The sequence below is a fragment of the Pezoporus occidentalis genome, unplaced genomic scaffold, assembly GCF_034315485.1.
Source record: "Pezoporus occidentalis ecotype Australia unplaced genomic scaffold, CSIRO_AGI_Poc_V1 ctg37, whole genome shotgun sequence".
In the NCBI taxonomy this organism is placed as follows: domain Eukaryota; kingdom Metazoa; phylum Chordata; class Aves; order Psittaciformes; family Psittacidae; genus Pezoporus; species Pezoporus occidentalis.
The window spans coordinates 7302307-7315765 of record NW_026915691.1 but is presented as its reverse complement, the minus strand read 5'-3'; the positions used below and the strand labels follow the sequence as shown (position 1 = coordinate 7315765).

The 13459-nt window shown below is 50.1% G+C and overlaps 1 protein-coding gene across 2 annotated transcripts in view; it reads left to right on the top strand.

The window, feature by feature from the left end:
• The window catches only part of MMP17 (matrix metallopeptidase 17), a 61408-nt gene extending 52274 nt beyond the window's left edge, over positions 1 to 9134 (top strand). For both annotated transcript variants that reach the window (XM_062631575.1, XM_062631576.1), the window contains exons 7-10: positions 539 to 621; positions 4729 to 4881; positions 7066 to 7323; positions 8147 to 9134. In XM_062631575.1, coding sequence (XP_062487559.1) covers positions 539 to 621; positions 4729 to 4881; positions 7066 to 7323; positions 8147 to 8475 — 823 coding nt within the window. In that variant the 3' untranslated portion in view covers positions 8476 to 9134. The remainder of the gene's footprint in view (positions 1 to 538; positions 622 to 4728; positions 4882 to 7065; positions 7324 to 8146) is intronic.
• The last annotated feature ends 4325 nt before the right edge of the window (positions 9135 to 13459 follow it).

The following is a 13459-nucleotide window of genomic DNA, read 5'->3' as shown; positions in this document are numbered from 1 at the left end:
ACTTGCCAGGTGGCGTTCACTAGATATCCCATGGCACCATCACTCCTCTGTGTCCCTCTGTTTTGGCTCAGCTGCTTTCTGCTTTGTAGCTCTGTCACCCCTCATTGGCATTTCAGACACTGGAGCAGCAATGTCCCCAGCTGCTGGAGCAAGATGCTGCTTGGCTCTTATCCACCGTGTGTCTTGCTGCCCGGTGCAGCCAGCCAAGCCATGCTATGCCACCAGGGAGCAGGAAGCCAGATCAGCCCTCACCAGTCCCTCTAGCTGGTAGATGTAGAATGTGTCCATGCTTGACTCCCACTGATGGTCTCTGGCGGCTCAGGAAGCATCTGCCACAAAGCTGTCTTCAGGTTGAGGGTTGCCCAAGCTCACCTTGGCAATCCCTGTGCATGGCTGGGTTTGACCATGAGCAATGACAGACTGATGCAGCGGGTAGTCTGCTGCTTGGGAGATGTGGTCCATGGGATGGGGGGCATCACGGAGGAGGCAGACTTTCACCACCCATCTGAACCATGCTCACCTGGGCATCTCTCCACAGGATCAGGCGGGATGTGCCCAACAGATGCAACACTCACTTCGATGCGGTGGCACAGATCCGGGGAGAGGCTTTCTTCTTCAAAGGTAAGCACATGCTGTGGTCTTTGCCCATGTCACCCTGCGGTGGCATTGCTGTGGTGGCACACACCGCAGAGACAGTGTCAGACAGGCTGGGGTGGGTGATAAGGGTAAACTGGCTCTGGGTATGCAGGCTGCGGGGTCAGCAGGCCCAGGGAAGTGTCTCACATACCACTGATTGCTTCTGGCTCAAATCAAAGGGCTTAGACCTTTAATCTGCCCACTGAGGCTGAGGATGGGTGATAAGGAAATGTTAATGTCAATGCAAATCAATGCAAATCCTGCCTCTGGTGCAGAAGGAAACCACCTGGCTCGTGCCCTGACTGTCACAGCGCAGCAGAGGCTCATGGCTGGGGACATGTAATGGCATTGCTGGGGAACCGTCAGAGGTCACAGCTAAATGGGCACTGTGAGGGAGGAGGAGGAGAAGGGATGTGGTAGAGGTATCCAAAAGCCTGAGCAGTAAATTGGGCATTTCTTCTATCCAAACAGAAGAAGGCCAGGGAAACTTAAACACAATTTATTTTAAAGTTATAAAAATGAATGCTTTACCCCAGACCATAATTAACCTGTGGGATCTGCGGCCAAGAGCAGCTCAGTGGCACAAGCAGGTTGGGTTCTGGCAGGTGGTTAGGAATGAGAGACCATTGGGAGCACTGGCCTGGTTGAGTCACTGCAGTGTGGTGCCCACAAGGAATGTATGTCCTGACACCAGGGCAGGTGTGTGTCCATTACCTTGTCCTGGGGTTTAATGCTTCCCTCTGAAGTGGCTGGTAACAGCCCAGCATGTACCATGCCACACTCTGATCCATCACACTGCACTGCGCAAGTGAAGGACTACAATCTGATGTATGCACTTTCAAAGTCAGCATCTGCGTAGAACCAAGGATGAGCAGAGCAACAACAGCCCTCCACTGCTTTTTTCCGTGGATACCTCCAGCTTTCCTTCCTCCCACACTTCACCTTCCCTAATGCTGCTTGCTGAGCATTGCCCAAAGACAACATGCACGTGATTGCGGAGCCATCTGGTTCCATGTCAGCAAACACTTGTGTGTCCCTGGGGTGCCCAGCGGTTGACAAGGATCCCATCGGTGCCTTCTCAGCTGTACAGAGCCCATGGAGGCTGAAGCTTATTTTGCCATCTTTCCAAAATGGAGAAATGCCCACTAGGCACTTCTTTCCATCCCTGGGCACTGTTTGACAACCCCAAAGCCATCCAGCAGGGAAGCAGAAGCATCTTCCCCAAGGATCAAGAGCAGTGTCCAGGCGCATATAACCCATCTGGGTGTTACACTGCGAGTCTCATGTTGCAGGCAAGAACAGCAAAAGGGCTCTGGAGAATTCAGTGTCTGTGCCCTTGGGGGAGCATAATAGGGAGGCTGTTCCCCTGTGGCATTTGCTCAGATGCCAGCTCCGAAAAGCCACAGTGAAGAAGGGAAAATAAGAGACAAGAACTGGTGTTTGGGATAAATGGCTGTCTCTGTTTCAGAGGGGGGAAAAACAGATGAGAAGTAGAGAGAAATCCATCTCAGTGTCTATTTTTGGATATATTTATTGTGGGCCAAAACGCAAATGCAAAGAGCACAGTGTCAGTGGGTGCCAGCTGCACGACTGCATCCGGAGTCCAGCATCCTCCCTCAGAGCCCCCATCACTGTCACCAAACCATCCAGGGCACCAAGGAGCAGGGATGTTGCCTTTGAGGCAGGATTTTAATGCCCCCTTCCAGTGAAGAGCTCCCTCCACCAATGGACATCTTGTTTTGAGCTGGTCTGGATGGTTCCCTAGCTGGAGAGCAGCATCTCCCATCACACAAGCACCAGGACCAGAGCTCCCCAAGGCTCCCAGACTTGTATTGAAGGAACTGTGGGTTGGAAATGCCGCTTGGTTTGATTTAGGTGCCGTGCTACAGACTCCTGAAGTTTTTAATATGACTTTGGCCTCTGCGTGTGTCTGCACAGTGTGTGCAGCAGTCTTGCCAGAGGCAGCCAAAGTCGAGAGACCATCATACACAGCTGGGATCAAAATCACCTGGTATTAAAGCAAGCAATTGCTTCATCCCTTCATCCGTATAAAATGAGATGCTTGGGACTGCAGGTCTTCACACCTGGCTTTCATCCTGCTCTGTTTTCCAGCTCAGACAGTGGCTTTAAATCAAGTTTTTGAAACAAGCATGGGGTGGGGATTATTTTGTGTGTGTTATTATTATACTTCTGCATGCTAATGGCAGCAATTCCCCATGGCTCTGGCTTTGGCTGATGACCATCCAGCATTCTGGCAAGCAGCTTGACTGTGACAAAGCATGAACACAGGCAGACTGGGGCTGTTGCATTCCGAATTCCTTGCTACTTGCTTTATTTCTTTGCTGATAGCTTACCAAAAAACCCAACCAGACCAACCGCCAGCCCAAACTGTGCCTAGCTTTGAGGGTAGATTTAAAGCGTGCTTGCTGCAGCTGCACACCCGCTGAGCCCATTGCTTGCAAATGGTTGTAATGTCAAGAGCACTGGGGCTTCCCTCCTTGTCTCAGAGGAGCCCAGACCACTTGGAAGTTCAGTGTTTGCTAAAGAAGGAATTATGTTGAGCTGTATTTCTTGTTAAAAAGTGAAGATCTGTCTTTGGTGCCTCGCTAATTAGAGATGCAGAGATCATCTTTATTTAAATACATGTATTTCCATCGATACACAATGACCACCACATTTCAATCCTTTTTTCTTTTACATTCTTCAAAAGAATCTGTAATTACAGCAATTCCTACCACATGTGAATGTATTATTCATTGGTGTGCTTTGGTCAGCGCAAATATGCAGACTGGAGCAGAAGAACAAGACTATGATAGAAATCCTTATAATTAGAATAAAAGCTGCCTCTCTGCAGATGTTGAAGTGTTAAAGTTTTGCCTCCCGCATTATTAGGCTAAAATCCAATTTCCATAATGTTTTAAAAGATGGTGTCACAATCTGCTGGCTCTGGAGGAAGGGCTGAGTGTCATGAATACAAATCTGAAGAGGCATCTTGGGTTTCTGTTGCTTATCCCCCCGTGGGAAGGCATGCGAGCAGACGTAAATAACATGCAATAATTTCTAACAGGCACTAACAAATATGAGACAAAGTTGAGAGCTGCCTTTTGGACATGTTGCTCCAGCTCGGATCTCACTGTGTGGAGCTGTCTGGGGAGAATGCAGCACAAGGGGTGTTGCACAAACTGAGGCTGTGAAGCCCAGAGACACTGCAGAGAGTTGGGGTTTGGGTTGCCCCTAAAAATCCGTAAGACCCCTCAGGAAATCCCACATAAGGCTCCTTCAACAGGAATAAGCTTGGCATCCTTCCCACAGAGAACCAGGCTGTTTCTTTTTCCATTACCCAGAATATTCCAGAAATACCCCAACCCAAACCGTTTTCAGGCTGGGGTAATGGTGGTGCAGGTGCTGGAAGTGTGTCTTCTTACACCACCAGTACATTCAGCCCTGTAGGAGCATCCTACTTATCCTACACCTCTAGATAGTACCGAACTCCTCAACTGTGCCTCCTTCCCCACCTCAATCCCTTCCAGTTTTATTACTGTAGCTTAGAATCATAGAATAGTTAGGGTTGGAAAGGGCCTTAAGATCATCTAGTTCCAACCCCCCTGCCATGGGCAGGGACACCTCACACTAAACCATGTCATCCAAGGCTCTGTCCAACCTGGCCTTGAACACCACCAGCTTTCTCCTCCTCTATTTTCTTTCTCCCTTTCTTCATCAAAAAAAAAGTCTCTGGTATTTCCATGTTTTATCATAACCTCATACACCTTTCTAAACGTGAAAGCAGGGAGGGAGGGGATGAAAGGCTCCTCTCACCTTGCTCCGGTTCAACAGTGCAGCTTCACACCACAAGCAGCAGGATAAACACTCCAGTGCAATGTCCAGAGGATTGTTTTGATCCCCCAAAGGGGATTTCTTCTAATGGCTGCCAGAAATAGAAAGCAGGAGCAGCTGCTGCTGGAAAGCAGGATGTGCCTCTAAGTCATAGCTCCCATCTCACGCGCTTTGCTTTCGGCTGCTGCCACGTGCCCAGCGCTCATCCCTGCCGGTGGGTTGCGGTGTGGTTCAGTAATGTCCAGTCTGTCCCTCCAGGCAAGTACTTCTGGAGACTGACTCGCAATAAGCACTTGGTCTCCCTCCAGCCGGCTCAGATCCACCGTTTCTGGCGGGGCTTGCCTCTCAACCTGGACAGCCTGGACGCGGTCTATGAGAGAACCAGTGACCACAAGATCGTCTTCTTCAAAGGTGAGACCAAATGGAGGTAGCACGTGTGTCTCCCCAGTGTAGAGCTCAGTGCCAAGGCACCTTCATAGTGTTTTGACTTCTCCTGAAGGCAGGAAACGCCAGTAGCAGTCTTTGAGCATCTCCCAGGGCAGGTCCGAGACCTGTTGTGTATGAGCAAGGCCAGAAGAAAACAGCTCATAGGGAGGGCAGGCAAAAAGTAGCAGTCATGTTCCCTAGAAGATGAGGAAAATGTCATTGAAGACAAAGCTCAGCCACACCTAACTGAACTCTCAGCTTTCCAAGAATGAAATAAAAGCAGGAATCACCCATGCACACATTCCACAGGCTTTAAGTTCCTTCTTTGGCCTCTTCTCTCTTTAGTATTTGCTGCCGAGAAGAACAGCAGCAGCAGAGGGGACAAAAATGAAACCTGAAGAGCTTGGGTTTGCTGATTATATTTCTGTTACTTTTTCTTTCCCTTAAAATAAGTGGCATAATCCTCTCCTGTTATCCACAACTAACAAGTTCCTTTCTGAAGAGCTGGAGGAAAGAGATTAGCCCTTGGTTCCTGTACACATGTCCAAGTGCCCACAAACCATCTGCCCATGCTGGTTCGATGTTACCCACCTGCTGAATGTCACTCAAGCCCCCAGCTCTTGTTTTGGACAGGCTGTGCACGTGAAGAGCTAAACACATCCCAGCCTTCCGTGCTCCCCAGCTGGAAACTGCTTTTGTCCCTGACTGTCGTGCTCCAAGCTTGGTGCAATTATCAGTTGCAGAAACGCTGAACACAGCGCTTCTAAAAGCAATAATTTGGTTTCGATTCCTGCAGCAGTGCTAAAGGAATGGCTAATCCTGTGCGAGGCTCTGTGCTCACAGAAGTGTTTCTAAGCCAAGCCAAAGCCCGTCCATGCACTGAGCATCACAGAGCAGTGCCAAGCGCTGCATCTTCCCTAGGGACAGCGCGCAACAGGCTCTGCTGCACTTTTCCAGCTGCCTCGGGCAGCGCGCCCTGCTCTGCCTTTCCATTAATCCAGAGGGAATGGGGCCAGCCGGAGCCTGGCAGCCCTTGTGCCTGGCACTAGACCCTCAGCTTGGGCTGTGGACCATAGTAGCACTCACTCCCTTCCTTCCCTTCTCTCCATGCTAGGCACAGACAGATCTCAGCAGCTCAGGTCCAGCGGCTGCTTGTAAGGCCAGGCTACAGCTGTGCCACAGCTGGAGGCTTGCAAGGCACAGGGCTGCATGGTCACACGTGATGTGTGACCATGCATAGGTTTGTCTGCCTAGCCTTGAAGATTAAACTCAAGATTTTATTTCCAGCTATAAAATACTGTCTCACCCACTCTCTCCAGCACTGTTTCATTAGTCCCTGGACACAAACCAAAGCACACAAATTACCCTGGCCTCTAAGGTCCTGCTGCTGATACATGTGCATGTACTTAAGTGCCTCTTCAGATTTCCTAGAAAACCAAGAGAGGAAAAAAGCTGGTCTTTAAAATAGGCCGTGCAATACCTAAAAGTTTCCTAAAAATACACTGTACAAACAGAATGACTGTCCCAGTGGTTAAAGGATTATGTAGGAATTAAGAGCTCTGGGCTCACTTTCTTGTTCTGCCACAGAGCAGGGGCCAGTCGTGCTGTGCTTCATTTTCAATAGGGGGAAAATAACCCATATTGACAGTTCTCTCCTGCCTAGGGTAGGGCTGATGTAGGGTGCCTGTGTAGGACACCTAAAGAGCAATGAGCTGCTCAGACGGGATTTGTTGGCCCCTGTGTATCTTCCTTACATCCCTTAAAACCCATAGGTTCTTCAGCCTGGCTGGCTCTAAAAAGAGTGGTGATTTCTTTTCCAAAGCGGGACTACACTTTGCTTCTCAGGAGTCAAATAGTAGGCAGAAAGCGCCCAATTTGCCTACTAAAGCTGCATGTAACTTCCTGTTTCTTGCAGCTGGATATCAGGCAGGGGCAGAAAACCAAATGCCACCACCTGCAGCCATTCAGGAGTGAAGGGGGGCTATGCCTGACACAAAAAAGGCAACTATCTATTCAAAGATCTAGATTCTGCACCATCCGCATCCTTAAATGCGGAGTCAGTGCTGAGGATTGTCACGGTAACAGATAATGAAACATCAGCTCGTCTGGGGGGTAATGATGGTTTCAGCTGCGAAAGTGATTTTGCTCTATGCTTCTTTCCTTTAACAGGAGACAGATACTGGGTCTTCAAAGACAATAATGTGGAGGAAGGGTACCCACGGCCCATCTCGGACTTTGGCCTGCCACTGGGAGGAATCGACGCTGCTTTCTCCTGGCCCCACAATGACAAGACTTATTTCTTTAAGGACAATCTTTACTGGCGTTACGATGACCACGAGCGGAGGATGGATCCTGGGTACCCTTCAGAGACCATGCTGTGGAAGGGAATACCAAGCCCTTTAGATGATGCCATGAGGTGGTCAGATGGTGAGTCCATATGCTGGTCCAGAAAACAACAAGAAATAAGCAATCAGTGCTTCATTTGCACTTGAGCTATGACCCTTTCTGACATAAACTGCTAAGCCCCAGATGGGATGACAGTTCCTGGTGTCTGAAAGCTGAAGGGGAGGTAGGCTTCTAGCCAGAGCTCCCGGCATGCTCGAAAAGACTTTGTAATTTCAAGCAGAAAGCAGAAATATCTTGGGGGCCTAATAAATTGATTTCATTAAAAGAACACAGTTGATGTTGTTTTGCAGCATTTTTTATCCTAATATGTGCTGATTTGCTCCTCACTGAATTTGTTGTCATTGGATTTTTAGCCAGCTATATGAGGATGTGAACAGAAAGTATTTTTAAGGGAGATCTTTTTCCCAGAGTTACAACTTATTTTGCAGGGATGAGATTTCTCAGTGATTTCCTCCCCTTAAAAAGACCACAAGTGGCCCTTGATGGCCGCTGAGAGATATGTGTGGTGTGTGCAGCTGTGGATTTACTAGAGCTTTTACCCTTCATACCCTCGTACCAGGGGAATACAAGTGTTCTAGGACCCACCACAGAAGAGGCAACATCTCACCCATTTGTCTAGTGGCTCCTGGCTGGTGTGAGAGGTCCCGGCTGAGCACAGCATCATCTTTTTGAGCACCCCACCAGCAGCCACTGTGCTCTGCAGTGAGCGAGGGTACTGGCAACAAGCAGTAGTATTGCATATGCCTCTCATAGAGGGCTCAGCTCCTGTGGGAGTGCTTCTCATGCTCCACTGGGAAAGCACCCATCACGCTCACCTTGCCTTTGGGCTTTGGTCTCTTTGCAGGTGCAAGTTACTTCTTCAGGGGCAAGGAGTACTGGAAAGTGCTGGACAGTGACCTGGAGGCACAGCCTGGTTACCCGCAGTCCATCGCCAGAGACTGGCTGGTGTGCAGCGACATGCAGTCCGACTCGCCCGAAGCGGCTGGGAGCACGAGGACGGGGGCACGCTCCAAGCTGGGGCAGCACGATGAGAGCCGCTCCAAGAATGGCTACGAGGTGTGCTCCTGCACCTCGGCATCCCCGTCCCTCCGCACGTACCCTGTGCTCAGACTGGCAGCCAGCCTCCTGCTGACCAGCGTGTGGACAGCAACGCTGCTGCGTCCAGCCCTATGACGTCTCGTCCCGCACAGACAACACCATGGTGCTCCGGGGAGGGGAGGATGATATGATCCCGTGATGCTAACTGTTGCAAGCAAAAAAAAACATTCCTAGGAACTTGCCAATGAAGGTTTTGAATTCTCCATGAGAAATGAACAGTGTTTTTTTGTTGTTTTGGGGTTTTTTTTCTTCTTAATTTTAGTTTAAAGGTCTAATAACAGATTTTGAGTTCTGCACCTTCTTATTCCCCATCCAGTTGAAGATGAGAGCAGCCTAACGTTGAATTTAGAAATATTCCATAGAGATGTGTTGCTTTGGATGTTTAAACATGGCAAAGGAGGGGGGGGAGAGCTCCTGTGATTGAATGGGAACAGAGGAGATGCTGCTGAGACAGATGGCAACATCCTGGAGGAAAGGCAGCAAGGCCATAGGCAAGAGGTGGTAGTTATGCATCCTATTGGATGTACTAGCTAGGAAGAAACTTTGACTCCACTAAGATTAACTGCAAGGTGATGATTTCATATCAAACCCATTGTGGTCACTGATGTCTTGGTAACCTGTATCAGTTTCTATGGGTCAGAAACACCTTTGCCTTTCAGAAGGCACTGCAGCTTATCTTTGTACCTGAGTCATTTGAATCTAGCAGTTTCTCTAATAAACCTTGGCTGCCTACACAGAGATCTCCCAGTCCTCTGCTAGACCAAGCCTGCCACCTGCAGTAAGTGCTGACTACTGAGGCTGGGGAGCAGCCTCACCTCTGTGCAAGGAGCAACCTTGAGCAGCTGAATGAGATGCAATTACACCCATCTCCCCTGCCAAATCCACGCACATGAACTCCTGCTCTTGGAGCTCCTGTTTCAGGTTGGTTTGTGTTTTGGGAGGGATCAAGATGTATTGCATTCATTTGTGACTCTGTCAACCTGGCTGCTCTGTGGAGGATGGGCTGGAGCAGAGAGGGATGCTGAACAGTCAGCATCAAACTCTTCTTGATGCCTCTGCCAGGAGTCTGGGGCCACAGAAGCAAGGTCAAGCACTGCATTAGGATGCTCCTGGTGGGTTTTTTTTGTAATCTATTTTCTGCAGTACATTTTGGGCATCTGAGAGGCCTTGAAAACGGTGAGAGAGAACCTGTGGTAGGAACTGCATGTGATTGAGATGTCAGGAAGGCCAGGGTCCTGCAGGCTGGTGTTGTCAAGGAGCTGAAGGGGACAAATAAGCAGCAGCAGCCAGGACATGCTGTTCCCTGTCCTGCTTCTATAAAGCTCCTACAGAGGTGCCTCTTGCTGCCTCTGCCAGGGCCAGCTCTTTGGAGCCTCATCAGGAGGCAGGAAGCCACAGGCAGTGAGTGTCACTGTGGGACCCAAGGCTGCTCCACTGGCCCTGGTGCCAGCCAGGGCTTTTGCCTTGGGGCCAGAGCCCTCTGTGGCACAGCAGGAAAGGCAGAAGTGCCTCCTGACAGAGATCAGGGGTCACCTTGGGTTTTCCTCTCTGCTGCTTGCATTTTTAAGTAGTCCCAGTCATTCACAGAGTGCTGCTGTTTTCAAGTTGATGTGCTACAGGGTGATCTTGTGGGGCATGAGTCAATGGAAACATCCCATTAAACCATTTAATATCCTTTAAAAAGAATACAAACCAGAAATCCTCACACATAGCAGCTCTCTCTGCTGAGTGAAGCTGCCTCTGGTATTTCCACTGCATCGGTCTTGCTCTGCCCAAAGCAGTTCCCCATTCCACCTCTTGCCATTGTGGGAGATGGGATTTTCCTTCAGTTCACATCACTTTTCTTCCTCTCCCTTCTCAGGAGGACACAGCTTTTAGTCCTTGCTGGGGTGACACTGCATGAATGCCAGCATATTACAGATTCCTCTTGGGAATGAAGCCAGGTAGGAGCACAGCATCTTGGGGAAGACAGCCTCTCTATTTTTTTGACCCCTCTTTTTTTGGTCTTAGTTCGCAAAAGAACTACCCAGAAGCTGCACCTGAAGGATCAGAGGAGGCAGGGATGTGGTTAGCACTGCTTCCACATCTTTCCACCCCAACCAAGGAGCTTGCTGTGACAAGGACCAGTGGCCCTGTAGCTATGCTGGTGTGGTCACAGTGGTGCTGGGTTCTGCACAAACAGGGATGTCAAGTTACATTCAGTTTATCTAACATGGGGGACTGTGATTTATAAATAAAGCCTGTGGAAAGGCTTTCAATATGCTCTTCTCTACTTCTAATTATGCATTTGGATGATCAGAAATGGATCAAGAATCAGGGCTCTGCTGTTGCTGGACAACCCTTGGGGAGGATGGAGGAACACTGCAGTCTCCTCATGGCATGTGGCTTGCTCATCCATTCCCCCAGCTGCTGGTGAAGCCACCCTGCAGTTGCCATCAGCTCTGGATGCAGCCACAGGAGGCTTAAGATCCCCCAGGATGGAAATAGGATCTGGAGCATTTCCTGTCAAGGTCACTGGTTTAGTGCAGGGCTGAGGGGGTTGGCTGGGCTGGGACAGCAGGAGCAGATGTCCACAGCACAAAGACACCGCTATAGCAGGCGTGCTGGTGCTCTGGGTGCTGCATCATCTCCCATAGGGACACAGCAGTTCCACGTGGATGAAGCAGTGCAGATCCTCTAATGAAAGGTTTTTCTGCTTTGCAGCCCAAAGCAGAGAGAACCCTGTCCCCAGAAGTGTGTGGGGCTCTGTGGCACCCGAGGGGAGGATGCAAAGGGCATCCCTACGGTACTTCTGTAGCCACCCCTCCATGGTGTATTCAGACATTCCCCAGCCAGCTCAAACCCCGTTTGCAGATTGCTCATAGGGTGGAGGAAACAAGTGCAACTCAGCCTGCCCCTGCTACTGGGGGAACTCTCTTGGTTTACTTCTGAAGCCAGGCTCACCGCCTGTTCTGTGGCTCTGGGGCCGATGGGCACTGTCTGGGGTGGCCCAGGTGTGGATGCACCGCTCCGGGGCTGCAGAGCCCTCTCCGGGGACAGATACGTAACATTGTCTAGGTGTTCCTGCTCCGGCAGGGGGATTGGACTAGATGATCTTTCGAGGTCCCTTCCAATCTCTAGCATACTGTGATACTGTGATACTGTGTGACAGCGGCAGCGCGGGCATCCCCAGCGCGGCCGCAGGAGGACAGCAGAGACAGCGGCGGCACCGCTGCGGGCCGCGGAGCTCCGCCTGCAGGGGCACAGGCGCGCTCGTAGAGGCTTGAAGATCCGGATGTAACACAAATGCAGTCTCTGTACTCCAAAACGTTGCTGGTGCTCCGCTGCCGGGCTCCGTGGCAGCGTCCCTGTGCCTGGATTCCTCCGGGCCTGCCCACCTCCACCCTCCGAGGTAACAGCCTGAGCATCACATCGCTTATTGCTCAGTCCGGATAGTTTCTGATTATTTAAACACTCGGAGAATTTTGTGAGGTCATTTCAGAGTGGAAATACTTCCCGTGTGTAACAGGAGGGGTGGCCATCTGAACACAGGAGTATGTAAAGCTGAAAACCTGAGTTTATGGCTTGCTGGGGCAGGCTCCAGGGTGCCAGTCAAGGTGTTTCCTGGCCCTCACTGTCCCCATCCCCAGGCTCAGCCAGCACCTGAGGCCTTTTCTAGTTTGCCACCATGAGGAAAAGCAGAAGGAAAATTAAAGAGCAGTTTTCAAAGGACAAAGCCACAGCAATGCCTGGATTTAATAATGCCAATAACAAGTCATCTCAGACAAGACCTGGGATCAACCTGAGAAGCACAATAAGGTTATTGAGAAGAGACCCGTCTTTACTCACTGATTCAAATCATACAACAGGTGTGTGTGCTGTGAAAGGTCCCTGCCTCCTATAGCTCCCTTATAGCTGAGGAGAAGACTTAGCCCTTACTCCAGAAGGCTCTTCTAAAACGGGACTTTCTGCTTTGTAAGGAATGACTTTTACCTTCTCAACCCCATTAATCAGAGAATATCCTTGCACATCTGTGGTCTGGGAAAGCAGGTGGTAGGGATCAGCCCCATAGCTCAGGTGGAGCGGCTCTGGATGGTGCCCTGTAACAGCACAAGGGTAGGGGCTCCCAAGCCTTTCTTGCCTTGCTGTAGCTCTTGCAGATGGAGCTGTCTTGCTTCTCAGATGGCAGCCTGGGAGAGGACGCATATCAGAGCTGCTTCCAGCTCTGCCACAGTGCTTTTTCCGTACCCTCTGCCAGGTGGGTGTCATGTATGAACTAGGGCTAAGCCTGGTGCTGCTGTAAGCAGCAGAAGCAATCCCAAGGAATGTTTTGTCCTGGGGAAGGGGGCTTGTCCTGGCTCTCCATGTCCCAGGAATTCCTGGTAAGCTCACTGCTGTGGATTCCTTACTTGCTTTTGAAATTTCCAGACAGGGGGAGTTGCCTGGCCCTGTGGGGCTAAAATAGGCTGGTGAAGCATATTGGACAGCCAAAACCAGGGACTAGGTGGCTGAGTAACAGTCTATAAGAAGACCAGCTCGGGCTAAGAATAGAAGAGGGTATTAAAGTTGGATGGTATGTGAAGGATTTCTGTAGGCATGTGCTAGGGCTGTACGTGGGGAAGCAGAGGGGCTGTCTATGGATCACAGTGCAAGTGATTACTGACCTTGTGGCACTGGCAAAATTGCTGTAAAAGCTGCCTGAGCAGATCCCTATCCTTCACTTGGATTTCTGTCCCCTTGTTTAAAAAGAATGAATTCCAGACCTCTGGGACAATGTGATCCTGTATGCACCAGGTTGCTGGCTTTGATGGGGTTATTTTCAATGGTATGGAAGGATCTGGGGTTTGTGTTTTGTTTGGGTTTCTTAAGGGCTTTGAGCTTGACTGTATACTCAAAGCAGTCAATAAAGTGAGACCCAGGCCTGGCTTTTGCTCTGAGCATTTGTGGCTTGTCAGGGGAAGAGCTGCATCGACAACAGGGTCACTTTGTTGTGGTGAGGACGAGGCTTCAGAAGCTTCCCAAGGAAATGCATCAAGATTTACGGGTTGTGCTGCTTGGGTTCTGGCAACTCATCTTTGGG